The 24,249-nt window shown below is 47.3% G+C and overlaps 3 protein-coding genes across 9 annotated transcripts; 1 reads left to right on the top strand and 2 right to left on the bottom strand.

The window, feature by feature from the left end:
• Positions 1 to 255: 255 nt before the first annotated feature.
• LOC6594986 (NADH-quinone oxidoreductase subunit B 2) lies at positions 256 to 11,165 on the bottom strand. Of its 3 annotated transcripts, none has more exons than XM_026984261.1 (2): positions 11,146 to 11,165; positions 256 to 952 (listed from the first exon to the last, which is right to left on the bottom strand). In XM_026984261.1, the coding sequence occupies exon 2, from the start codon at positions 949 to 951 to the stop codon at positions 316 to 318; it is 636 nt and encodes a 211-aa protein (XP_026840062.1). In that variant the 5' UTR covers position 952; positions 11,146 to 11,165; the 3' UTR covers positions 256 to 315. The 3 variants fall into 3 exon arrangements, with proteins under 3 accessions (XP_026840062.1, XP_002020277.2, XP_026840061.1); XM_002020241.2 differs by lacking the exon at positions 11,146 to 11,165 and adding an exon at positions 1,014 to 1,143; XM_026984260.1 differs by lacking the exon at positions 11,146 to 11,165 and adding an exon at positions 1,014 to 1,143 and having other exon boundaries at positions 256 to 955.
• A 2,129-nt stretch (positions 11,166 to 13,294) lies between these two features.
• LOC6594985 (protein TRC8 homolog) lies at positions 13,295 to 19,291 on the top strand. 2 transcript variants are annotated; one of them, XM_002020240.2, is made up of 8 exons: positions 13,295 to 13,465; positions 15,599 to 16,569; positions 16,730 to 17,300; positions 17,363 to 17,903; positions 17,967 to 18,141; positions 18,367 to 18,563; positions 18,634 to 18,825; positions 18,890 to 19,291. In XM_002020240.2, exons 2-8 carry the CDS (start codon positions 16,143 to 16,145, stop codon positions 19,205 to 19,207), a joined length of 2,421 nt encoding a protein of 806 aa, XP_002020276.1. In that variant the 5' UTR covers positions 13,295 to 13,465; positions 15,599 to 16,142; the 3' UTR covers positions 19,208 to 19,291. The 2 variants fall into 2 exon arrangements, with proteins under 2 accessions (XP_002020276.1, XP_026840057.1); XM_026984256.1 differs by having other exon boundaries at positions 13,296 to 13,465; positions 18,382 to 18,563.
• A 769-nt stretch (positions 19,292 to 20,060) lies between these two features.
• LOC6594984 (uncharacterized F-box/LRR-repeat protein C02F5.7) lies at positions 20,061 to 24,077 on the bottom strand. Of its 4 annotated transcripts, none has more exons than XM_026984259.1 (7): positions 23,915 to 24,077; positions 22,876 to 23,111; positions 21,649 to 21,973; positions 20,974 to 21,592; positions 20,742 to 20,909; positions 20,471 to 20,674; positions 20,061 to 20,407 (listed from the first exon to the last, which is right to left on the bottom strand). In XM_026984259.1, exons 2-7 carry the CDS (start codon positions 22,954 to 22,956, stop codon positions 20,272 to 20,274), a joined length of 1,533 nt encoding a protein of 510 aa, XP_026840060.1. In that variant the 5' UTR covers positions 22,957 to 23,111; positions 23,915 to 24,077; the 3' UTR covers positions 20,061 to 20,271. The 4 variants fall into 4 exon arrangements, with proteins under 4 accessions (XP_026840060.1, XP_002020275.1, XP_026840059.1 ...); XM_002020239.2 differs by having other exon boundaries at positions 23,632 to 24,077; XM_026984258.1 differs by lacking the exons at positions 22,876 to 23,111; positions 23,915 to 24,077 and adding an exon at positions 22,258 to 22,450 and having other exon boundaries at positions 20,061 to 20,176; positions 20,243 to 20,407.
• Positions 24,078 to 24,249: the final 172 nt, after the last annotated feature.

Raw genomic sequence — 24,249 nt, forward strand, 5'->3', positions numbered from 1 at the left:
AAGAACCCTTCATATTTCATCATGTCACAAAGTCAGAGACACTTGAGAGTGGCCAGAAGTGTCTATTGTCGCCAGATCTCTTGTCCATTCCAGTTCCACGTCTGCCACTGATCCTCTTCAAGTGTAGGTGAGCGCACGAGCCGACTATAGGGTGCTCCCTATGACTAAGCAGATCTCGAGATTCTGGAACTGATGCGCTTAACTCTTTGACTTGTTTCGGCCAAAAAGATCAGCCCGAGCTGAGAACAAGACAACTTTGAACATGGCCTTTATTTGAGTTGATCTTTTACACGACTAAAACTAAATTCGATCGGTTTACTTGCGGTACCACATCTGAAGGGTGCGCATGCGGCGCACCTTCTTCTGCAACTGCAGAAGGCCGTACAGCAGGGCCTCGGCAGTGGGCGGACATCCAGGCACGTAGATGTCCACTGGGACAATCCGGTCGCAGCCGCGAACCACGGAGTAGGAGTAGTGGTAGTACCCGCCGCCGTTGGCACAGCTCCCCATCGAGATGACCCAACGCGGCTCCGGCATTTGGTCGTACACCTTGCGCAGGGCCGGCGCCATCTTGTTGGTCAGCGTTCCGGCCACGATCATCACGTCCGTCTGACGGGGCGAGGCGCGAAAGACCATGCCAAAGCGGTCCATGTCGTAGCGAGGGGCTGCAATGTGCATCATTTCGACGGCACAGCAGGCCAGGCCAAAGGTCATCGGCCACAGGGACCCCTTGCGGCCCCAGTTCAGCAGATCGTCCAGTCGGGCCAGCGTCCACTCCGACCAGGAGTTCTGGTTCCGTCCGAAAGGAGAGTAGCCCCGCTTGGCCGGCTTCTGGCGGACGTCATCGTACACCGGCATGGTCTTCTGCTCACGAATCCAGAGAGAGCCGACAGCCGGTCCACGGGGCAGCAGCATCACTGCATTCTTATACATTTTGAGGGAGCTAAACATTCTGCTGGATATTGAAAGTAAAAATGTGTTATTTAGTCGGGACTTTGAAAGAATTCTCTTACATTTTACTGCTTGCGTTATTTGTTACGAGTTTGACTGGGTTTTCACTGTGTACGGTGCACAGATTTGTGAGAATAGATTGATAGGAATCGATTTAGTCAAGTTTTAAAGGTCACTAGGTTGTCTGGACCATCATGGTCTGGACTATCATTCACAGCCTACTATTAAACAATTTCTTTCCTTTTCCTAATTTTTGCAATCATTCAGAAATAGAGATGGACTCGGAACCTTCTTTTTTAGGGCCGGAAATCAAAAGCTCCAGAAATATCGACTACACTATCGATATTTCGCATACAGTGGCCATATGAAAAGAACAAGTTCTGCAAACTAATATTGAAAAAGGCACTGCAATTATCGACTAGTCATTAATGTTTCATGTTAATCATATATTTCTCCCACACACTTTGATTGCTTTTCCCATAAGGTCCATAAGCTGGTCTCAAAAAAAAACTAGTTTGCTAAACTTACACTCAAGTCTAGTGGAATACGAGCACGCCCAGGAAGCCCTGCCCATCTCTATAATCATCAAAAATGTGAACTTGTAATTAAAATTCTTTCTAAGTATCTCCTCTCCTTCTTTGTCCCCTGATCTCCATTATGATGAACACCTATACATTGTAAATATGTACAACCATTCGGCGTTAAAATCAATCCAAAAACTTGAACACTCAGAGGCACTGGGCCTGGGCGGACAGCGAACAGGAATCGTTAGACTCATAAATACGCATGAAGCATCCATTCATACAGCATCCCATCCCAGTCCCGTCCCAGCGAGATCTTTTAAAGGAAATTATTAGCTGATTGCAGCAGCAGCCCCCGCTGCCTTGGGTATTTAATGGAACATGGAGCAGATGGATCCGCGCGGAGCTTACGCAATCGATTCACGGGCTCATTACGGAGGCGAAGACGGAGCGTCACCGATTCATGGAGTCATGGCGCTGGCGCAGCTGGCGTCAATACCCAGAGCCAGTTATTTTATATATATAAATATATGGTTTTTTTTGTGGCTTTTAATTAACGCTTTTGCACAATGCTTGTCTAATTACGCCTATGGTGCCAGAGGCACGACAACAAAACGGCACAGACTACTAAATCATCAATATTGTCAGCAGCCGCAGTGGCAGTGGCAGTCGCAGTGGCAGCCACAAGCAGCAGCAGCAGCAGCAGCTGGCAAAGAATCCTTCAGGATGAGAGCAATAGAAAAACTGTTGGCTGGCAGACAACGACAACAGCAACATCAAGCAGACAGCAGAGGGTAGAGGGTATACGGCAGACGGCAGACGGGGAACACATTTACCGACTACGATCATCGCATGGCAATTAGGCATTGGCTGCATTTGATGCATCATTAATTGAATTAAATTTGCATTTAAATGTGCACCTATCCTCTGTATCCTATGTATGAATGGGTTAGAGGGGTTCCCATTCCCAGCCACCAGACACCGTCCACCATCCACCAGGGCATCTCTCTCGCTGGATGGTTCCCGGCTCCCAGTTCCCAGTCAACCCGTCTGCCCTGACAATAGGCCCGCTGATGAAGTCATATCGAAGCCAAGTTTGTATCGACTACGCATTGCATTGGGAACGCGGTGAAAATGCCAATTTAAAATGGCTAAAATAAATTGGTTTCCTTTGGTTCGCTCGCTCGCTCGCTCGCTCTCTGGATGGCGGTTGCTTGACCGACCGACCAACCGACCGACCGGCTATCCAACGCAAAATAGACTATCATCAATTTAAAATCAATATGTCACATAAATTGGAAGGGAAATCAACGCCAAAAGCCGCAAACAATATTGGCAAGGAAAATGTGAAAAAAGAGAAGAGCGAGCGAGAGAGAGAGAGAGAAACAATCAAATAAATAAAATAAAGGAAAAACAAGAAGAAAAGGCTGGCCTCGATGACCGAAACTTGGGATACACTTTCGGAATGATCGTTGTATTGGAAGCATTTCTTGGTGAACCCCAAAATAAAGGTTTAATGGATAGGATAGGTGCTTACATCTATGCCATATACCTTATATCAAGTGGAAATCATGAAGCCCTCTGTGAGAGTACATCAAAACTGGACAAAGGCACTGCAGAGTCCAGTGCGATTACTTTGCTATAATTCGTCGTCATCGGTGGAGCTGCTGCTGCTGTGGCAGTGGCAGTGGCTGTGGCTGTGGCTGACATCGTCGCTTGGGTTTTATTGGCCACTTTTGGCCACATCAGCGACAACGATGAGACAAGCGAGCGAGCTTCCTGTCCCCTAGCCGAACGTAGGATGTGCTCCTCTTGGACAACTTGCCATTATTATGCGCATGTTGCATTGCATTGCATTGTTGCTCTTGGCCGGGCTTTGGCTCCGCGGACTGCCTCTGACTCTGAGTCTGACTCTGACTGTGGCTCTCTGGTTGTTGTTGCCGGATTTGTCAGCGATCCTCAAAGTGATAAAAATTGCTCGTAAATCCTTAACGAGTGGAACTAACACGCGCTGGCTCGCTCACTAACCAAAGTTGCACCACTTCACCTACCCAGGGCACCCGTACCCGTACCCGTACCCGCACCCGTACCCGTACCCGCACCCGTACCCCATCAGCAGATCACCAGCGCTCTCTCCTCCCTCCCTGACTTCCCTACACCACATTTGTCTTTTTAGTGAACTCCTAAAACAACATGCCAAATGGAACAATGGCCGATCCGGCGACCGAAATGGACGCGCTCATCTCTTGATCTGCATTGTTAGCAGGAACAGGAGCAGAAGCAGAAGCAGGAGCTGTGGCAGTGCCAGTGGCAGTGGCAGCAACAGGAGCTGCAGAGGCATCATCGAAACAGACTGCTCTCCAATTTCATTGTGACTCTGGACTCTTTGCATTCGGCAGAACTCACACCAGTGCGAGGGGCCAGTTTATGCACACCAAACACCAAATTGACTCCATTAAATTCCAATTGTCCCAATGTTCTTCAACGGATCTGCGACTGGAGCGGAGTGGAGCGGAGTTCAGTGAGGACTGCCGCAACATTGTATGGGGATTGCTGTCAAAAGTGTGCTAAAAAACATTCTCCCACATGCGTAGCTCAAGGTTGAACTCTTCATGGATCCGAATAGATCATTGGCCAGAGATTAACCTTTGCCAAATGGCAAAGCCGCACTTATTCCTTGGCTCTTCCTCATAGAGAACTCAACTTCATGGCATTCCTCGGTCTGGTAACGTGGGTGTCCGTCCTTCCGCTTCAACTTTCGTTTAATGGGAATGAATAAATGTAATATATTTCCCCAAAAAGTTCCCGACATCGTAATTATCCCCAAATGCTGCAGGTTCAGATAAAGAACAATTAAGCCTTAATGTCCTCCCCATAAACACTAATTTAACAGCTCCACACGAAGCCCAGAAACTAAAGTTAGTGGTACCGAATCAGATCGAAACCATATGGTGGTCAACCAATTAAAGATGCAAAAGACAAAAGACCCAAAGAAACCAAATCGAATGAAAACCAACTGACAATAAAATCAACAAATTTTCGTATTTAACGATCGGCAAATTAACATACATTTACACATGCCCCACGTAACCGGGGGCAGAGTCGGAGACTGGGGCTGGGGTTGGGGCTGAGGCCGGGGCCGGGGCCGGGTGCTACCAAAACAAACGGGTTTCGAGGCAGGCCACCGTCAGTCAAAGCAATCGACCACCCAGATCAAACAGAGGGAGAGAGAGAGAGAAGGAGAGAGACACTCGTACAGGCCCCTCTCCACCCATGACTACGCTTTATAAGTAGGTGTTGACAGTTCGTTATAATAATAACTACTTTAAAATAAAGCCCCGACCCAGAGCCGATAATTAATTACGAACGATTAATGACAATGTTATCTAAGCGCATGACAAACGCCGCGGGAGCAGCGGCAGGCGGACGGACAACCCGACAAACGGACGAATGCCTCCACTTGTCGGGCGTTTCGCTTGAGTTCAGATGAGTTCAAGCAGTGCGAGGGCGTGGCAAGCGGCTGCCTGCTGCTTTCGACTAACTGTTCTGCTTAATTTGCGAATGATTTGATAAACGAACGTCTCCATTTTCGTTTCCATACCCTAACGGAGGGTATTGGGACTTTGAGCAGAGCTTTGCTACAGGCATTTCCGAACCAGAGGATATCAAATACTTCGGCCTCTACTTCGCTTTCTTTTCACATAACGGTATTGGCACCAGGGCGGCCACCCAATCGGCGGGGGGAACCGGGCTAAGCGGCGGCGACTGCTTTGAACTGCTTGCTCTTGTTGTGGTCGCATGTAAAACACACAAAATCCTTTTAATACATAATGTCACAGGAACATCACTTACCCCTGGACCATTTGTATTTGCTCTCTGTCTACGAAACACACATATTTATGTTTCATTTTTTACCGCACTTTCACTTCGCCGCTCTCTCTCCCTCTCCCCCTCTTGGGCCACACCACCACCACTTTGCTCCGGCGGATAATTAATGTGCGCCGCGACCCGCACCCGGGCCCGGAGTGTCCCTAAGTAGGGTGCGTCCCCTCCTAATACATAATTACGTTGTTTCATTAACAGCATTAGCGGCGATAATATTTCACTCGCACTCGCATCGGAGGAGCTGCATCTTGAAGTGGAGGTGTCGTCTGCCCTGCCGCTGGTCTCCTCCGTGATTTATCGGCATTAGGCGCATCGTTTAAATGCCTATCGGTGGGTGGCAACTAGAGATGCACGAAATGCACTTTTGATATCTCCTATTCCTAGGCATAAAGGCAGAAATAAACTATCCCAAGAGATCCTCCACTAGGGCATGTTCAAATGCTAATGCTCCCCATATTTTAGTCCCAACATCGAACTGAAAACCTCACGCTCTCATCTCTAGCGCTCTGCATTCACGCGTTATGGATTATTAATGCAATGGGTTGTGAACGGGCAGACGTGGCGGCATTGATCATGCTCCCCGTAAAGTCTTCTGTGTGTGTGTGTGTGTCTCTGCCTTTCTTTTCAGATTTTGGGGCGCAAAACTGACTAATGCAATCTCAAGTATGTGCGACACGCTGGCTAGGGTAGCAGCTTCAACATGTGGCCGTGCTGCTGATGGCGATGAGGAGGGTGCACCCTCTCGAATCCACTCGTAGATGCGTCTGAGGGCCTGGGGCGGGGGCCTCTGTCGAATTTATGTGCAGCGGCATGTTGCCATTGGCTTGCCGCTTGGTGGCAAGTTCTCGCACGCATTTAAATACCTAATAAAAGTTACACTTGAAAATTAATGAGCAGCATTTCAGAGACAGCATTTATGGAACACGACAAAGTGACAACACTTGAATTAAGTTGTTCCCATCTCCCCAGTCCCAGGCCCAGGCCCAGTCCCATCTCCATCTCAGGATCCAGCTACAGTTCCAGTGCCAGTTCCAGTGCCAGCTCTCTTTCTGATCGTCTTTCAGATGTCACTCCATGGCATTGCCATTCCACGCCTGTCTCTGGTCTCTGGTCTCTGGTCTCTGGTATCTGCTCTCTGGGCCAGACTGTGCTGCGCGCCTTGCCGAGATTTCGTTTTAGTTGGTGTAATAAATTTTGTGGTTTAATGGGGCGGGCGTTTGTCGACGTCAGTGGCTGCTGCATCGAGCGGCTCCTGCTGCCGCAGCAGCGGCATGACTCTGAAGTTTTTCACTTTGATATTCGAGCGTCTATTAATGAAAACGTCGCGCTGCAGTGGGGCGGCCTTTTTTGGCCTATTTTATAGGGCACACTTCCTTTTTTAATGCACTCCAGCGAACCATCCAGCCATCGAATGAGGGAACGTCTTAAGCCAGAGTAAAGCACATAAACGATGCCATTAAAGTGACAAAAATTGACACTAATCATGCTTGGGTGCCACGTAAAGGGGTGGCCGACCATTTGTTTTGGGGGCCACAGCAGGCAGACCCAGACCCAACATTTTGTAGCGCTGTCGTGTTCAGGACGGGTCCATAATTTATGTATCAACACTAAGAGATCGTTAGTGCCAGACAGGGTCAGTGCTGGCACAGCAGAAAAAATCCAGCCCTTAATGAGCAAAAAAGGGCCAATAGGCATACAAGGGATACATGGATACAAAAATGTAATTTGGATTAAAATTGGTAAGCAACAAATTGTATACACATGCAAATTTTGTAATTACTGAGACCATATTTAAATTGAAAATCATTCGCAAATAAATTAATGAAGCTTAAGCCAAGAATGTGTGTATTCCGCCGAGGTATTCCCTCGGACAGCTATCGATACCTGGCTCGAGCCCAATACCAACACCGACACCGACACCGACACCACCCATACCCAGTCGACACCATCGCTAAACGCACCAAAGTAAATTGTTCGATTAATTGGATTTTAACAGCGACAAGTAGCCGCCAGGACAGGGCAAGAAAAATAAATACAAAAAAAAGAGTGCCAGAGCGGGAGGGACTGAGAGAGGGCCGGGCAGGGGCAGGGGCCGGGGCCGGAGACAAAAAGCCAGCATTCCCAAGCAGCTAAAACAAACCTGAACTCCTGTTGGCCAAGGCAGTGGCAGTGGCAGCAGAGAAAAACGAAATAGAGATGAATTTACAGCTACAAATCGCTTGATCAGTCAACATTTTAGCTACGTCTAATTGTCAGTCAGTCAACCACAGCCACAGACGGACATGGCATGGACAACCGACAACCGACAACCAACAACCAACAACCGTCATCGACAACGAGAAAACGAGAGAGAGAGACTACAGCGACGGCGACGACGACGGCAAAAAGAGGCCCCAAAGTTGAATTTTTATTGTTGTCACAGCAATTTCAATTGGTTCGATGAGCATTCCAGCATAGCGGAGAGAAAGAAAGACGGCAACAGAAATCATCGACCAGAGAGAGAACAACAAAAACTGGCTTAGACGAGCCAGAGTCAGAGCCAGAGTCAGAGCCAGACCCAGAGTCAGAGCCAGAGTCTTTGCTGACAAGACGTTGGAGACACAGCTCCATCATCGATATTATGTCGCTGGCAGACGATTAATGATTGCCAAGGTGAAGATCTCATCGGCATCGGCATCGGCCAGCAGTTTCTTATTGTGTACTGGTACAGATTCGAGTATCTGTGTATCTGAGCTGGTCTTTGTCTTCTATCAGCAGCACTGCTCAATGTCAGTCATGGAGTCGGTTCGTCAGTCCGTTCGTCAGTGTCGCCAAGAGCCAAGAGCCAAGTCGGGCTAAGGCCTAAGGCCTGGACAACGCAACTATATAGCAAACGTCTCTCTCCCCAACACTTGGTATTTATGCCAATTAGTATGAAATTTCTTACGTGCCCGCAGAAAGCAGACAGCAGCCAGCAGCCAGAAGCCAGAGATCCACAGATCCAGCATCAGAGCAGAGCCAAGACCCACTCCAGTTCCCAGTCCTCATCACAAACCATCGCATTGCCTGCCGTCTTCTACTGCCACTGCCAGTGGCACTGCCACTGCTTCCGCTTAAACTGGTCCAGTTTTATTCCACGATTTCACCCTAACACAAAACCAACAGCAATCGCCGTGCCGTGCCGTCTCTTATTGTCTCTCCGCGGGCTTAGCGCCATTTTTGTCGCGCTTTTCAGCCTTCAGACTTTGGGCTAATCTGAGTGCTTAAATCGGCCCGGAGGCTAAAATATTTTGTATTTAATTTGCTGGCCGCCTGGTTTTTGGCAAATATGCGATACCCGATACCCTACACTCCAGCCACTGCCAGCAGTTAATCCCTCAACTCCAATTAAGTTTAACCAGTTACTTACTTGGGCTTCCACCCATGCTGCCCGAATTGGACAAATTTCCAGTACAATTTTCCGCCCAGTAGCAAGTGTGACTCGCACTCGCTCTGGCACCTGCCTCGTTAGGCGGTGGCTGTAATTGAGCAATTATTCATTCAAATGGATTGCCAATTTCGCCAACAAGCCAACCAGCCTACCAAAAGAGCTCCTAAATCCCCGGGACCGCCCCAATGTCCCAATGCCCCAAGAGGCAATTTGGCGGCAACGCATTGCCATCGAACTGCAATTGCGATTGCAATTATAAAACAATCACTTGTCGGGCTAGGCGGCTCCCGGTCGCCACCTTTAACGGCTCCCCATTATTTTCGTATTCCTTCCTTTTTTCCAGCTCCAGTGGTGTTTTTTTTTGTTGTTGATTTGGGCGGTGGCGACGGCAACGGCGGCCACGCAAATTGTGCTTACTTAATAAGTCGTACAACCTGCTAATGTGAGCAATTTACCAAAGGAACGCGCTCCACCCGACTACCGGCTACCGACTACCGACTACCGGCTACCGGGTTGGGCAAACAGAACAGAACAGAACAGAACAGGCTTGAGGTGGCTCCTCTCTTCTGTGGCACTTCTTTGCAGTTTGTGGTCCTCGCGCATGCGCAACTGCGATTGCAATCAGCAGGAAGGCAGTGCCAGACTCAGACCCAGAGCCGCATCCACAGCCAAAGCCAGGAGGAGACAGAGCCCAGGTCCGATCCAGACCAGACCAGACCAGACCAGAGTGTGTGAGTGCGCACAATAAAAAGGTGCGAGCTTAAAGAATTTATGGGCCAGCCTTGGCCAAGTCGATAAGCCGAGAGCTGCTCGAGTGCAGAGTCTCAGAAGTAAAACAAAGTCGCTGGGACAGCGCACCTAATTATTATAAATAAACCAATCGAACAATAAAGATCTGCTGGCCAACTTTCCACGAAATGTGCACAGTGGCCATAAGAACTTAATCGCAAATGAGATTCCAGGCCAAGCCGGTAAGGCCAAGCTCCAAGCTCCAAGCCCGAGTACGACCAGGCCAGGACCAGTCCGCGGGTCGGACCAGAGGCCGAGACTGGCAACGCCATCGATAACACAATCGATGATGAGGCGGCGGCCCCGAGCCCCATCCACAGCCCCAGTTGGGGCTAACAAGCGTTTCTGCTCGGCTCGGTTCGGTTCGGGTCGCCTCGGTTTGATGGGGCAGCCAGTCGGCTGGATTAATCGCTGACATGGACCCATGGACGAGACGATCGGCGATCGACGATCGAGAAGAGACCCAAAAAGTCCAGGCTTCGGGCCGCAGATAACGCTCTGACGTAGTTAAACATATTGTAATTGCTGCGCTGCCGTTTGCCGAAAACGGGTTTCCGTCTCCATCTCAAGCTCCAGCGCTGCCCGGCTCGGCCCGGCCCGCGGTCCTCTGGTCATTGTTTTGGGACTGGCTTCTGTATCGGGCCTTAGCATCAGATTACCACTCTATGTGCAGACAAAGGCGCAGCAGCCAATAAATGGAAGGCGTCGTTGTCGTCCTCAACCTCGTCCCATCCCCAATCCCCAGTCCCCAGTCCCCATCCTCGACCTCTTTGTCTGCTGACTGTGGCTGTTGTCGTTACGGCCTTTGATTTTTGTGGATCAGCTCTGCACAGTAGCCGTTCGATAATTTGCTATGGCATTCCAAGTGTATGTCTCCTTATCCCGCATGTCAATCAAGCTCCTAATTATTCTCCGAATGCAAAAGATAATTGGCCCTCGTTTTTGGGGTGCTGCGGCCACGGCCACGGCCACGACCATGGCTAAATCAATTTCACTATAAAATACGAGACGAGACGAGACAGTTCTGCAGAGGCAATTATGACAAACCGGAATCTGAATTGCGAATATGGAGCAAGATCATCCAATTAAATCGGAAAGGAATAAGAATAAGGAAAGGGATCGCAGCAAGGATACATCTTCAGTGCAATCTTCGATCGATCCATCTTTTCGGGAGCAGTATTGCTTCAATGTAAGATTGGAAACAGTTAATGTGAGTAATTCATTGGAGCTTTAAGAACTAACCTCGTATATTCCCTATTTTCCAATAGCTGCTCCGCCGATTTCCCGATCACTACTGCGATCCGCAATCGTCCCAACATTGTGTTTGCTTAATTCTTATCATCTATAAAACACTTACCTCACAAACGCCTTTGTCTAGCAATCACAATCAGATAGTCTTATCTGTCATATTGACTTTAAAAAATTCGCTGTTTTGACCGAGTTCCAGCCGAACCATAAACATTTCATTTCCCCTTGCAATTTGTTTAGAGAAGATCATGGGTCGCAGTACTAGTTTATTTTTAGGTCACGCAAAATGCTGAATTATGAATCCTAAAGTGAACACCTTTTGAAGATTTTCGTGAGTATTACCAGATATTACCATCCTGAAGATGCACCTTCTCCCATCGTCAGTTCCTTTCACCACTTATTGATACCTGGCAAAAGTGCAGTTCAAGGGTATATTCTTTTGATCGAGTGCGTATCCATCGGTCTGTGCCTCTGTCCTTGAAGCCATAGATGCATTAGATGCTTTCGAAGTGCCTCAATGAGTTGTGGCTGAATTCATAGGTATTATAGTCTCTAGAAAACTCTAGACCTGCCGTCCGTGGTCCGTGGGCATCACCAACGGCAGCCCCATCGGCAGCAGCGTTAACGGCAGCTAATTCATTTGGCGTCCCAGCAGGTTTCCAGTTGCCGCCACCGACAGCCACGTCTTGGCTATCTATGAGTGGTAATCATGCTGGGAACGCATTGCAGTGGTTCACTTCACGTGTTCATATGTAGGTCCGTGTCCAGGTCTAGGTCCTTCCAATTCGCCACCGAGTGCTGTCCGGGCATAGCTTTAAGTGTAATGAAATCACACATAGAGACAGTCGGGGGGAAGATGGAATTGGATTGGCAATGGGCAGGGGTACGGGGCACGGGGCACGGGGTACGGGGTACGAGGTAGTGCGGGACGACATCGAGACCATCGACACTTTGTACGTTGTTGTGTAAAACGATTGGCGCGTTAATCAACGTACAAATTTCCGACTTATATGGCCGGCGAATTAAATCGTTCCCCCGAGATCACCAGCCGGACCAGAGCGGCCAGCCAGCCAGTCAGCCTGGTCAGCTGTCTTGGCCGGACACTGACAGCTGCCGATTAGAACTGGAGCGATAAATTATACAATTGCCATGCGTGAGACCTGAAGATCGCCAGCTTCCAGCTTCCAGCATCGAGCATCCAGCTCCAAAGAGAGAGGGTTTCGTTTCCATTGCAGTGGCAGTGCCAGTGCAGTGGCAGTTGCAGTTGCAGGTCCATATCGAGGTCCCCCGGTCCCCCGGCTCATCGCCAATGACAATTACACTGATTATATTAAATATATGAGGCCCATATTTGGGGCCACTGCCACCGCCACTGCCATGCTGTGTGCCATGGGAGTGTTAACAGTGTTCGCCTCTGCCCGATCCCGATCCCGAGCCCCCAGCCATCGTAATTTGTGCAATTTGCTGGCCCGTCAAATCGGTCGACGTTGCCCCCAAAACTCGTGAAAACTATGCAAATTAGACCAGGCCCAGGACCGGGCCAAGGAACAGAAATGGTTATCAGCCAAGAAGGAGTCGTCACATAAGAAAGATGACTATTAGATGCTCTAACATCAAATGCTCCTTGAGCCTACCCTCTTTCCTTTTCCTGACTTCCATTTGGAGCCAAAACTAAGGAAAAATACCCTTCACTTTCTTCTAAGGCGAAACAAAATCCAGAAAACATGCATTCCCCGACTTGGTTGTTGTTTTTTATGACCTGTGCAGTTTGTTTAAAATTCTTGTGGCGGTGGCGCGGCATGAAAAATCAATTATGTTAGTTGAACTTTTTGAGCTAAACGCTAAACAATTGCGCATAATTACGAGCGTTGGGCACACACTTTGGGGGCACTTGGGGGCACTTGGGGGCACTTGACGGGCACTTGGAGGGGGGGCCCAGATCCGACTGCATTGCCGTTGCCGTTGCCTCAATTTGTGCATTTGCATACGGGTCGGGGCGAGGAGCTATGCGAGTGGGTTTAGGGTTTTGTGCCACAAACAAGAAAGAACAACAATTAAAGTTCAAAATGGCAAAAGTTAATGACCGAACAATTGAGGAAATTCACGTAAACCACTCTATGGGTCTGCGGTCAGGGATTGGCAGGGAATTGGGAATGGGTACGAGGCGATTAAATGCCAAGCTCGAGGGTTTTGTTTGAAAGAATGCGGAAAATGTGTACCCAAGAATCGTTCGTAGAACCTATGAGGGCATTTTACACATTATTAGGCACGGAAACAACTTTTCAAGGAAATGAAAAACACATCTGAAACATGGAAATTAGAGTTTCTGTAAAGCATGCGACCAGCAGGCGCCGTCCCAAAAGTCCAATATATAAATGTTTACATCTAGTTTACTTTTTAATTTTAATTTTGGGTACAGCTCCAAAAAGCATTCACCTGTCTTGACCTCCATTTTTTCTCCTAACCCAACAGAAAAATTCAAAATTTAATTTTCCCGCGCGCAACTTCTTAAATCAGCTGTGCCCGCAGTCACAACGCAACACTGGTCAAGCCACTGTACGATAGCTCGCACGATAGTTGCACCTATCGCAAGAACAAAAGGAAACAGGAGTAGTACAGGAGAAAAACTCACTCGAAATTTCACTCAAAACAGCTCTCACAGGTAAAGTTCGGCCAAGGAGGAGAAAAACAAAGTGTACGTATAAAAATAAATAGTATGTTCCATATCACTCAAAGAATCACTCAAGAGAGCGAACGAGAGGCTCCGCTTTCACTCTCTCTCAATGAGTGACAATCCATTTTCTTCGACCTTTTTTGCTAAAACCCTTTTTTAAACAAAATCCAATAAATGCAATTATTCTAATTATGCAAATCAAGTAGGAAATTGATTCACCTATCGTATAAAATTAAGTGGGCATGGCTAAATGTTCCATATAAATAGTATTATTCAACGGAACAAAGAATATAAGGAATTGGTCGTTTTTTTTAATTCGCCGCAGTTCGCCGCAAATTCGCTTTAGCAACAATGAGTCTCACTCCATACACAAACATGTTGCTAATTCCATGCACACATACCCTGGGGGGAAATGGATGTTATAGAATTGCGGAAATGTGTTTCATCCCATGCTCTACTTAATGCAGAAACTAGTCAGTATCTATTTTAAACGATATTTTGCAATTAGTGGTCTTCTTACAGAGACCAAGAATTGGTATGGGGATCAGGATTTATATACAAGAACCTAATCGAATGCATGAATAGACCAAAAAAATGCAATCTAAGACAAGGTCTTTACTAATTAGATTTGAAAGCAGGTTGGAAAACAGTATCTTTATATAATATTCACGAAATAGGGTATACAAACGGCCATACCCTGGTTGACAACAAAGAGTCTGCAAATGCCAGCAACATTGACGCCACAACCTGCGACATTGAACATTTTTGTTTAAATCGTGTTTTTGTCAAAATAAAAGATTTTCAAGTACTTAAAAGTAGTAAATCTTGATCAAAATTGATTCAGCAATCATATAAAATTATCTGGGCAAAAATAAGAGATCTATATAGCCAGGAATATTTGACGGAAGAAAGAATAACCAAGAATTAGTCGTCATAACCGGTTGACAACAATGAGTCCCATTCCATGCACACATACCCTGGGGGAAATGGATGTTATAGAACTGTGAATATGTTTGTCACCCCAGGCAAAAACTATTTATTTTCAATATATTTTTCAATATTTCAACGATTATTTAAAGCTTATTGTCTTCTTGTAGGGACCAAGAATAGGTATCAGGATCGAGATATATATATACAACTCATCACATACATGAATATGTCTAAAAAATGTAAATTTGAGAAAAGGTCTTTATTAGTTACGTGTCATCTTCATATCAATATTCATACTTTCATATAAAATTAACAACATAGGGTATACAAAGGCCTATACGAAGGCTTACAAGCAACATAGCAATTGTTTTTTTGTTGAACTTTTCCGTTTGAACCTTTTTTTACAATAAATACAATAAAAGCAAGGATTAAAAACTATCCAATCTTGTAGAAAATCTATTCATCAATGGGATAAAACTATGTGGGCATTACTGAACGATTTAGTTTGTCAGCATTATTAAATGGAATATCAAATTGAGCAATTTCCTTTTTTGTTTGTTTTGATTGACCCATTTCGCTACTTGTTTTTTGTTTGACTTATTGCGCTAAAACCTCTTTTTACGCAAAATGCAATAAAAGCAAGTGTTTAAAATAAGCCAGTCAAGTTGAGAATAGTTTAATTAATCGGATATAATTACGTGGGCATGGCTAAATGTTCTATCTAGCCAGTAATATTCAGCGGAATATCAGAATCGAGGAAAATGGTTTCCAGTCCTTGACGGAGAACGATTAACCTATTATAAGCCAAGGGGGTATTTCAATTTTCCACTGAAACTAGAGAAAATTGAATCATTTTAGCGCACTTCAGCTGAAAAATATCGTGGTTTTTTTAAGATCATAGTAGAGATGGCATGAATCCTCAAGAAGAATTTACAATCAGTAATATTTTGCGCCATTTACCTCAAGTAGTTGAACTATTTAAATAGAGGGGGCTTTAGTGGGAATCCGATAGAACCGAATATCGACATACAAGTGCACGGTTGCATTTGCCAATATTTTGCAATTAAGTAAAAATACATGAAAATAAACAATAAATAATAATAATAATAATAAAATAAATTAAACAAAACGTTTGCTGTACTACAATAAATTAATTTGGTTGTTTTTTGGCAATTTTTTTTTATTTTCTAGAGGAGAAAAACAAAGTGTAAAGTTCGTACAAAGTCGAAAAATCGAGGCAAACGCAAAACACGTACATATGTATTTGCAAAGGTAATTGTTGGTCCGCAAGCGAGGGACCGAACAGCGAACGAAAACACCCAACGAGCAGCAATATTTGTGCGACAAAATCCGAGAGCTGAATCGAAGGAAAAACCTTTAACGTTACCACCTGCCTTTGCACCCCCTTCCTTCCAATACTTCTCGCCAGTGCATACACACCAACACATACACACGCACACACACACCTGTGCAGCTATTCTTTTTGCGAAATCCAAGACGAAACCCAGACCAGTTAGAGCAACAGAAATCCACGTAGAAACCAGCAAAGCAAACAGCAATCAGCTCCAAATGCGTGTGCCATCGCTTGGGGGAAGGTAGATAAATTGAAAATTGGAATCGCCGCCGATCAACGAACGCGTCGAAGGGACGGGTGGACGGACGGGGCCGATTAGTGCAGTGTCACGTCGCATCAGCCACAAACGCCGCCGAACAGACGAAAAGACAAGCCATAGTCATGTCCATGCGCACTAAGGTTTTGGGCCTGGTGGATGTGATGATGCGGGTGCCGCCCGTGCTGGTCATCGATGAGATACTGAAGATTGGCATGGGCCTGCCCACACGATTCTATCCGGAGACCAATCCGCCCCAGTCGCCGGTAGCAGAGGATGTGGGTTTTCTAGCCGATGCAGATACACCGGGAGCCGCAGCCGATGCATTCGTCGCCCTCAAGGCGTTCTTCGGATTGGGCGATGCTGCCCAAAGCCCCGTGATCCCTACCGCCAGCCCACTCGAACAGTCCATCGATAATGCCTCTAAATCGGCGATGAAGGACGGGATGCTCAGCACCGGCTTTAACATGCTCATGACCGAGCTGTCACACGACGAGACGCTATCGGATGTCCTCAGCATAACGACGGTCAAATTCATGATATGCCTATTCGGTAAGTGGGCCTATGGCACCTGCCCCCTGTCACCGGGTGGTGGGTTCTCCAGTACTAAGGGTCGTTTGCCCAGAACACCTTATCGCTCGTACTTTGAACCCGTCCGCACCTCGGGCGTATACAAAATACCAATGTTTATTTATTGATTTGATTGCTTCAGGTTTCCTATCCGCCGCTTGCATTTTCATGCTCTGGACGCGGCACCTGGTGATGGTGTACATGTTTCTCACTTCCCTCGGACTCACGTTCCTCTCCTACTGGTCAAATGTGAGCGCCCTGGCGCTCATGGAGCGGAGTCCCTGCATACTGGAGGACCTGATATCGCTCAACACGACGAGATTACTGGACTCGGGCGGGGTGATCATGTCGCTGGCGCCGCACGTCATGGCGCAGTGGTTCATGGGCATGCTCTTCGCGTACATACACCTAGGACCGAGATACGAACTGCTGCAGAAGTCAATGCCCATTATATTCACTAGTCCCATTCTGGTTGCCATGCTGCCGCTGCCACCGCACGTGGTAGAACACCTGCCAGTGATAGCCGGCACCACGCCCATTATCCTCACGCTGGTCACGATGGTGTACAGCTCCATGGAGGCCAGTCGAACGGTGTACAATGGCTACCAATACGCCATGAACTTTGTCACCAACTTTGGCCTTTCCGCTTTGATCGAGAACGAGTGGCAGCGACTGAATGTGCCCAATGTCTTGCGTGTGTTCTGGACAATCCGGTAAGATCTGAACTTTCGATAGACGTTCGTTTCGTCTAATGGGGATCAATCCTCCTTTGCAGAATCATTCAGGGAGGCTATGCCCTGGCCGTCGCCGATTCCAATGAGCCCTTCCAATTGTTTCCGGCAATCGAGAAGCTCCTGGTCGATGGCTGCGAGACACTGACTGCCGTACTGGGCATGACGGGGGTGATATCCATGATATGCCACTACATTGGCCGAGGCTTTCAGTGGTTTTTGATGACCTACGACAACGACGAGGAGAAATCGCTGGGCACCGTCTCTGCGGTGCTCTTCTACATCCTAGCCCTGCAGACTGGACTCACATCCCTGTCGCCGGAGAAGCGATTTGTGCGCTTGTGTCGAAACCTATGTCTTCTGATGACCGCCCTGCTGCACTTCTTGCACAACATCGTCTCGCCCATACTGATGTCGCTGAGTGCGGCTCGAAATCCGTCACGCAAACGCCACGTGCGAGCCCTCACCGTCTGCGCATTCCTCATTGTGACGCCCGTTTCATTGTTGTACTACTTGTGGCTGCAGCGCTCCATCTCCACATGGCTGTTGGCAGTCACCGCCTTCTCAGTGGAGGTGATCGTCAAGGTTTGTATTCGAAACGATTAGCGCTCTGCCATTGCCTTGACTACGAAATGATTGCCCCTGCAGGTGCTCGTCTCGCTGGCCACGTACACGCTGTTCTTGCTGGACGCCCGCCGGCAGTTCTTCTGGGAGAAGCTTGATGACTATCTGTACTATGTGCGTGCCTTTGGCAATTCAGTGGAGTTCTGCTTCGGCATTCTACTGTTCATCAACGGCGCCTGGATACTGATCTTCGAGTCGGGTAAGTAGCAGCCGCTGCGCGGAGATGAGTCTCCAATTACATCGACACGTGAGCAAATGAATCCATCCATCCATCCGATTGGGGGTTCCTTTTATAAATTTGAATTTTGTATCAGTTTTATCATTTGGTCCTGGTCCTGGTTCTTGGTCTAGCTTTTTTGTTACGTGTGTGCATGTAATATTTTTATTTGGTTGATTTTGTGTATCGATAACTATAACTTGATAGCCCACAATGCTACAGGCGGCGCCATCAGAGCCATCATGATGTGCATCCACGCCTATTTCAATATCTGGTGCGAGGCCCGAGCTGGCTGGTCGGTGTTCATGAAGCGACGTTCGGCCGTGCACAAGATCTCGTCCCTACCGGAGGCAACGCCGGCCCAGCTCCAAGCGTTCGACGATGTTTGCGCCATTTGCTATCAGGTGGTTGCTCTTTTTATTCAAACTCCAGAATCCTCCTGTGATTACTCATGACCGCTTTCTCGCCATTTAGGAAATGTACTCGGCCAAGATCACGCGCTGCCGCCACTTCTTCCACGGCGTTTGCCTACGCAAATGGCTGTATGTCCAGGATCGCTGCCCCCTATGCCATGAGATAATGATGTACACTGAGAAGGCCGAGGAGAATGTGCCGGAGCCTGAGCCAGCGGAGGCTGAGCAAGCAGAGCACCTGTATCCCCGAGACGTAATTGTTCTTTGCTTCTCAGCGAAATAGATCACGGTGCTAATTCTTTGATTTTTCGCCACAGGATGCGAACAACGCTGGGGCCACGGGCCGCCTACCGGAGAGGGCCATCGCTGCCGATGCGACGGAGGCTTCCACAGCCGCCTCCACCTCGAATGCCGCAACGGAATCAGCGGCAGTTATTTCCGAGGCAGCAGCCGCTGCTGCCGAGGCACGATCCGCTTCGGTCTCCGCCAGCAGCAGCAATGCCAGCTTCATCACAGCTTCCAACCAGCCCCCAACACCGTCGGCCACGTCAGCCACGTCGGCAGCGGCGGCTGTGGCCACCGCGGCGGCCAGCAATACCACGCACATCTTCCGGGTTACCCAGGAACAGCAGTGAGCGATGAGGGATTGATCGGATCGAGATTGCTCGCGTACCTTCTATCTGTCTATCAATCAATCTATATATCTATCTACCACTTGATTGTTCTGTGTGTTAGTGTACTTATGTAAAAATGCGAATCTGTCTAGTGAAGAAGGGCTTCTTCATACGTTTAAAGCAATCTATTCCTACAACACCCAACACACACACACATACACACAAACACGCACGCACCTTCGATCCTCATAGGCACACACGACATAAACATATACACATATATACATATATAAACAAATACAGCCATGCTTAATTAAATTATATACCATGCATATAATAGAGCGCTGATCGAGACGAAATTTGAACCAGAGATCTACATATGTACGTTAAGTTTATGGTAAAAGTTGATCCAAAAATGTTGAAACACACAAAAAAACGTTAGACCTAAGTTCTGCAGCGGATGAAACAGTGTAAAAAACAAAACAAACAAAAAAAGAAAGATCAGTAAACAAATTACATGTATGTGGGGAAGTCTGAAAATGATTTAATCAAGTTACCAAGTAAAGTTAGTTAAAAACGCGAGAGAAGAGAGCGAAGAGAGGACGAATGAAGCGAGAATCAGCACAGAGAACGTTTGAGGGAAACGCAAAACTTACGTTGTATAATTTTGTAATGTAAAAAGAATGTTGAATAAGCAAATCCTTTGTTCTTGTTTTTATTTTTATTTAAATTACCTATGTACGTTTATTTAGATTTAATTTAATCAAACGAAAGAAGCGGAAAATACAGAAAACAACAAAACACGATATAATGTAAGCGACACACACAGAAACGATTGTAAAGCCTTTTGACTAGAGACATGTTTTGGGGATCCTCTCCATCTCCATCTACCATCTGTATTCCCAAAGGATCCGGTAGGTAACATTTAAACAAAAACTGCAGTACAGTGCGTTTTAGAGCTATAAGATGGATGGATGGTGGTAGCGAGGACTAGGACAAAAAAGAATTAACATTGAAGAAGCAAACAGTTCGAGAGAGAACTCTTGTTAAACGCACTGTATGTATCAGCTCCTCTTCACTGGACCTTAGTTAAAGATCAAATCATTGTAGTTGCGCAGCAGATGATAAGGAGACACCCGGCAGCAGGTGGTGGTACGCACTACAGTGATGCGATCGGCGCGCTCAAAGTTGGCCTTGACCGTCTCATAGTAGCGGCCATCGCTGTGGACAGAAGGAGTGGGATGAGAGGCTTTCAGGAGGTCAAGACAAGACCCTGAGACTCACCTGAGGACCATGCAGCGCAGCTTGAGGCACTTGACGCGCAGAATATCGATGGCCTTTTGGCTCTTGTCGGAGAAGCGGAGATTGTCAGGATCCCAGCGCAGCTCCAGACGCTCCAGGTTGCCGCAGTTGGAGGCAATGGTGTCCATAAGCTGGTCCACATGGATATTCACGCCGAGCTTCTCCGCCGTTCCCATGACAACGATTCTGGAAGGTAAAGCAAAGCATGAGGCCCTGTATTTCTGTAACTGGATGGATATAGAGATTTGCTTACTTGCAGTTGCCCAGCAGCGGCAGGATGCTCATCCACAGCTGATCCGTGATGTGTGGCATGCCCGAGAGGCAGCAGGCACTGAGCTGGTGTCCGTGACGCTGCAGGAACTTCAGCAAGCCTTCATCGGTGATGTTATCCGAGGAGTCCAAGTCCAGAGAAATCAGAGGTCTAACGTGTGGGAACATCACCTGAGTATCGACAACAACAACTACATATTTCGATTCCACTTTACCTGGTATTTCCCGACTCCATCCACAGCTTGAGCACGCTGTCGTTGAAGCCATTGATCTGTCCAGCGGAGAGGAACTTCAGGCTGGGTATACGCGTCAGCATGTCCACCAGGCATTCAGTCGAGAGATCCGTGGCCGTGATATCCAGCTCCTGGAGGGCGCACTTGTCCCACTCCGCCTGCATCACAAACTCCGACTTGAGGCTGGTGCCATTCATGAGCAGGCAGGTCAGACGTTTGGATCGCTGGATGAGCGTCTTGAGGGTGGATCCCGTGACCTTGTTGCAAAAGTTGACGGCCAGGCACTCCAGCTGGATGCAGTTGGAGCTGAAGGCATCGATGTGCGAGTCGTCGATGAAGTTGATTCCGTACAGGTTGATCACACGCAGATTGGGCGTCGCCGACTTGAGCTTGTGCACATTGATGACCTCGTAGATCTCCTCCTCGTCCTCCTCGCACTTCTCGTAGCTGCCAATCAGGTGGAGCACCTCCAGGCCATTGATGAAGTTGTATATCTTTCGCATGAAGCCCTCCATGAAGATAACCTCCGAGAGGCAGATGCACATATAGCGCAGCTTTGTGGGGAAGGTCTGCATCTCGCTGAAATCGTGGAGCTGCATGGCTAAAAGGAGCACCATTAGATGGATAGGCCAATCGCTCGCCACTCGTTGTACCTACCCGTGGAGAAGTCCAGCAGCATGTGCGTCAGATTGGGGCACTTGCCGGACAGCTCGTGGAGCACCGTGTGAGTGATCAGCTCGATGGGCAGTTCGATGTACCGCAGCGTCGGCCCGAATCTCACCGAAATCAGCTGGAGAAGCATCTCCAGGGAGCCCACATGTAGACCCGACACCTCCGGCCTGAGGGACACATTCTTCCAGAGGCGCGTATCATAGGCAATCTGGCGCCAGCGACGACAGATCCGAGCCAGGCGACAGATCTCGCGGTGCGACAGATACGAGAAGATGTGCAGCAGCACCTTGTCGGGCAGTTTCTCGATGGTCTGTCACAGGGTTGGTATAGAAAATAATTATTTAGTTATTTCAATAATCACCTCTCTCTATATGTCTTTTTCTCAACCCAATTACACTAGACAACAAACTTTTCACTCAGAGAACAACCTGAAGAAGTTTCTGTTCTTAAGGATATGCACAGAAACAGCTTCATATGTATATAATATAAAGAAAAAACTTCCAGAAGATGTTGAAATAGTGTCCGTTTTGTTGCACAGTGTTACTTTAGATATAGAAAGAGCATATGGCAAAATGTTCCCCAAACTCGTTGTACCGTATCGGCAAAGGGACTGCGAACTGTGCCATCGGACAGATAGACTTGGGATGCCTCGACGGCCAGCTGACCCCAGATATCCGTGGATATGTCCATTGCTCAGGTATGTCTCGTATATAGATCTCTGATCCGTATATAGGCACTGATTTGGAAGGCACTTGCTTATATAAAATATATGCGTAGATGAACACTGCGTGGTCTGGTGTGCTCTGTCTGGTGCGAGTCCGTCGGACCGAGCTACTTTCGCGCTACTGCGAGAAGGCATCAGAATCGGAATCGAAATCTCCAAAAGACCCCAAAAGAGAACCGCCGCCACCACCAGCGGATTCCTATTTATAGATGAGTGCTAGTAACGATCACAACAGAGCCAGTGCCAGTGCCAGAGCCAGTGCCAGAGAGAGGAGCATTCGACTCAGCCGAAACAGCTGTTGCTCTGGCTAGGACGCCCCCCAGGCATCACCCAGTTACCCACTCACGCACTCTACCACCCAGATCTCGCTACAGACGAGTACATAGGAATGCGTTTGTTTGGGGTCTGCCAATTGTTCTCTATATACGACGAGTAGTTCTTCTATATACAATCGATCGGCTTGTTTTGTTTTGTTTAATGACACTCACCAGTCGCGTTTTTACCACCGTATCATCGCGTCCAATAGCTTGGGCTGATGTTTGCGCTGCCAAAACATTCCAATTATCCATCGGGTTAACTTTACGTCACTTCACGTGTCTCTGGGAAACTGTCTGCGTGTGGGGGTGGTATGTGTTTCTGATTCCGGATCTATGTCTGGCTCTATATCGATACACTATATACAGGCGGGCGCCGGTTTGTGTCGGTGGTGTCTTGGTATATGCGTCTATAAGTAGCCAAAGCATTCATTCATAAGTTTCATTCATTTTTTTTAAGAAACACTCAATGTGGCTTCTAGAAATGGTGGGTTTGGAGTTTAAATATTAACTGCTACGTCTCCAAGCAGTATATATAGAGACCTGTTTGCTCACCCTGCTTGCAGACAGCTCTTTGGCATGCGATCAACTGCTTGGCGACTGCTTGTTTTCCAACACTAAATATGTAAGTTTTCTCTGACGCACTGTTCAACGTTTATTTGAATGAAGATGTCCTTGGCAGTTAAGGAAACTTTTTCTATAGAAGCCACTTTGATTGTTCTTAAGCCCAGGGTTTCTCTCATGCATGAAACGTACTTTAACCTACAAAAAGCTATGATTATATGTCTATCTAGTGGGTCAAACACGTATTCTACGGTTTAGAAAGACATAGTTACCCATTATGTTAAATGACTAAACAAATTTGTTAGACACTCTATAAATAAACGAATATTAAGCAAAACAGAAACAGGCATTAAATTAATTAATTACTTTTTGCTCTGCCTCAATTTTCAGTCAGCTCATCAAATTAGAGAATTTTCCGAGCACTGCACTCAAAAATGGCAAAAGCCCAATTATGCAAATTTCTTTCGTTCTTTTCTCAATATTTTTTGTTTTTTATTTGAGAATACACGTCAAAATTTGTTTTACCCTTTGGGCAGGGATCTATTTATAGGAAGTTTCGCTGGCTCTGCACGAGATTCCTCGCGGCTGCAGTTCAGCAATCAGCGCGAATGCAATTTCGTAACGTCTGCAACAATGTACGGGGAATTACTTGGCAATTTGCAATTGTGTTTTCACTTTTGTTGTTGATTGTCTTTGACAGCAAATTACTGACAAATTGGCTGCGGGAATCCGTACGATACTTTCCCACTTTTCGGTTTTTACATTGAGACTTGTTCCGCGTAGTGGACAGCTCCACAACTCTCTGGCAACTGAGAAAATTCAGGCGTCCGCGGAAAATGGTTTTTGCCAAAATAAACCTGGTCGAATCGGCTGCCTCGTTGGGGCAATGCAGGAGATGGAGGAACGCTCCGCTCACAGAACATGGCGAGTGCAGGCGTCATTTGTTGCAGCCGGCCGATTCTTGCATGTTGTTGTTGGCGCCTG

The sequence above is a fragment of the Drosophila persimilis genome, unplaced genomic scaffold (genome assembly GCF_003286085.1).
Source record: "Drosophila persimilis strain 14011-0111.01,24,50 unplaced genomic scaffold, DperRS2 tig00000000-arrow-pilon, whole genome shotgun sequence".
In the NCBI taxonomy this organism is placed as follows: Eukaryota; Metazoa; Arthropoda; class Insecta; order Diptera; family Drosophilidae; genus Drosophila; species Drosophila persimilis.

What these genes read in the sequence shown, in the direction of transcription:
- LOC6594984 (XM_026984258.1), bottom strand. Translation starts at nt 22,353, where the DNA reads ATGGACATATCCACGGATATCTGGGGTCAGCTGGCCGTCGAGGCATCC. An exon ending in CCGCTGCTGGGCAACTGCAA is followed by an intron (nt 20,675 to 20,741) that starts GTAAGCAAATCT and finishes TTTACCTTCCAG; the next exon opens with AATCGTTGTCATGGGAACGG. An exon ending in CTGCGCTGCATGGTCCTCAG is followed by an intron (nt 20,408 to 20,470) that starts GTGAGTCTCAGG and finishes TTCTGTCCACAG; the next exon opens with CGATGGCCGCTACTATGAGA.
- LOC6594985 (XM_002020240.2), top strand. Translation starts at nt 16,143, where the DNA reads ATGTCCATGCGCACTAAGGTTTTGGGCCTGGTGGATGTGATGATGCGG. An exon ending in CAGTGGAGGTGATCGTCAAG is followed by an intron (nt 17,904 to 17,966) that starts GTTTGTATTCGA and finishes TTGCCCCTGCAG; the next exon opens with GTGCTCGTCTCGCTGGCCAC. An exon ending in GATACTGATCTTCGAGTCGG is followed by an intron (nt 18,142 to 18,366) that starts GTAAGTAGCAGC and finishes ATAACTTGATAG; the next exon opens with CCCACAATGCTACAGGCGGC.
- LOC6594986 (XM_026984261.1), bottom strand. Translation starts at nt 951, where the DNA reads ATGTTTAGCTCCCTCAAAATGTATAAGAATGCAGTGATGCTGCTGCCC.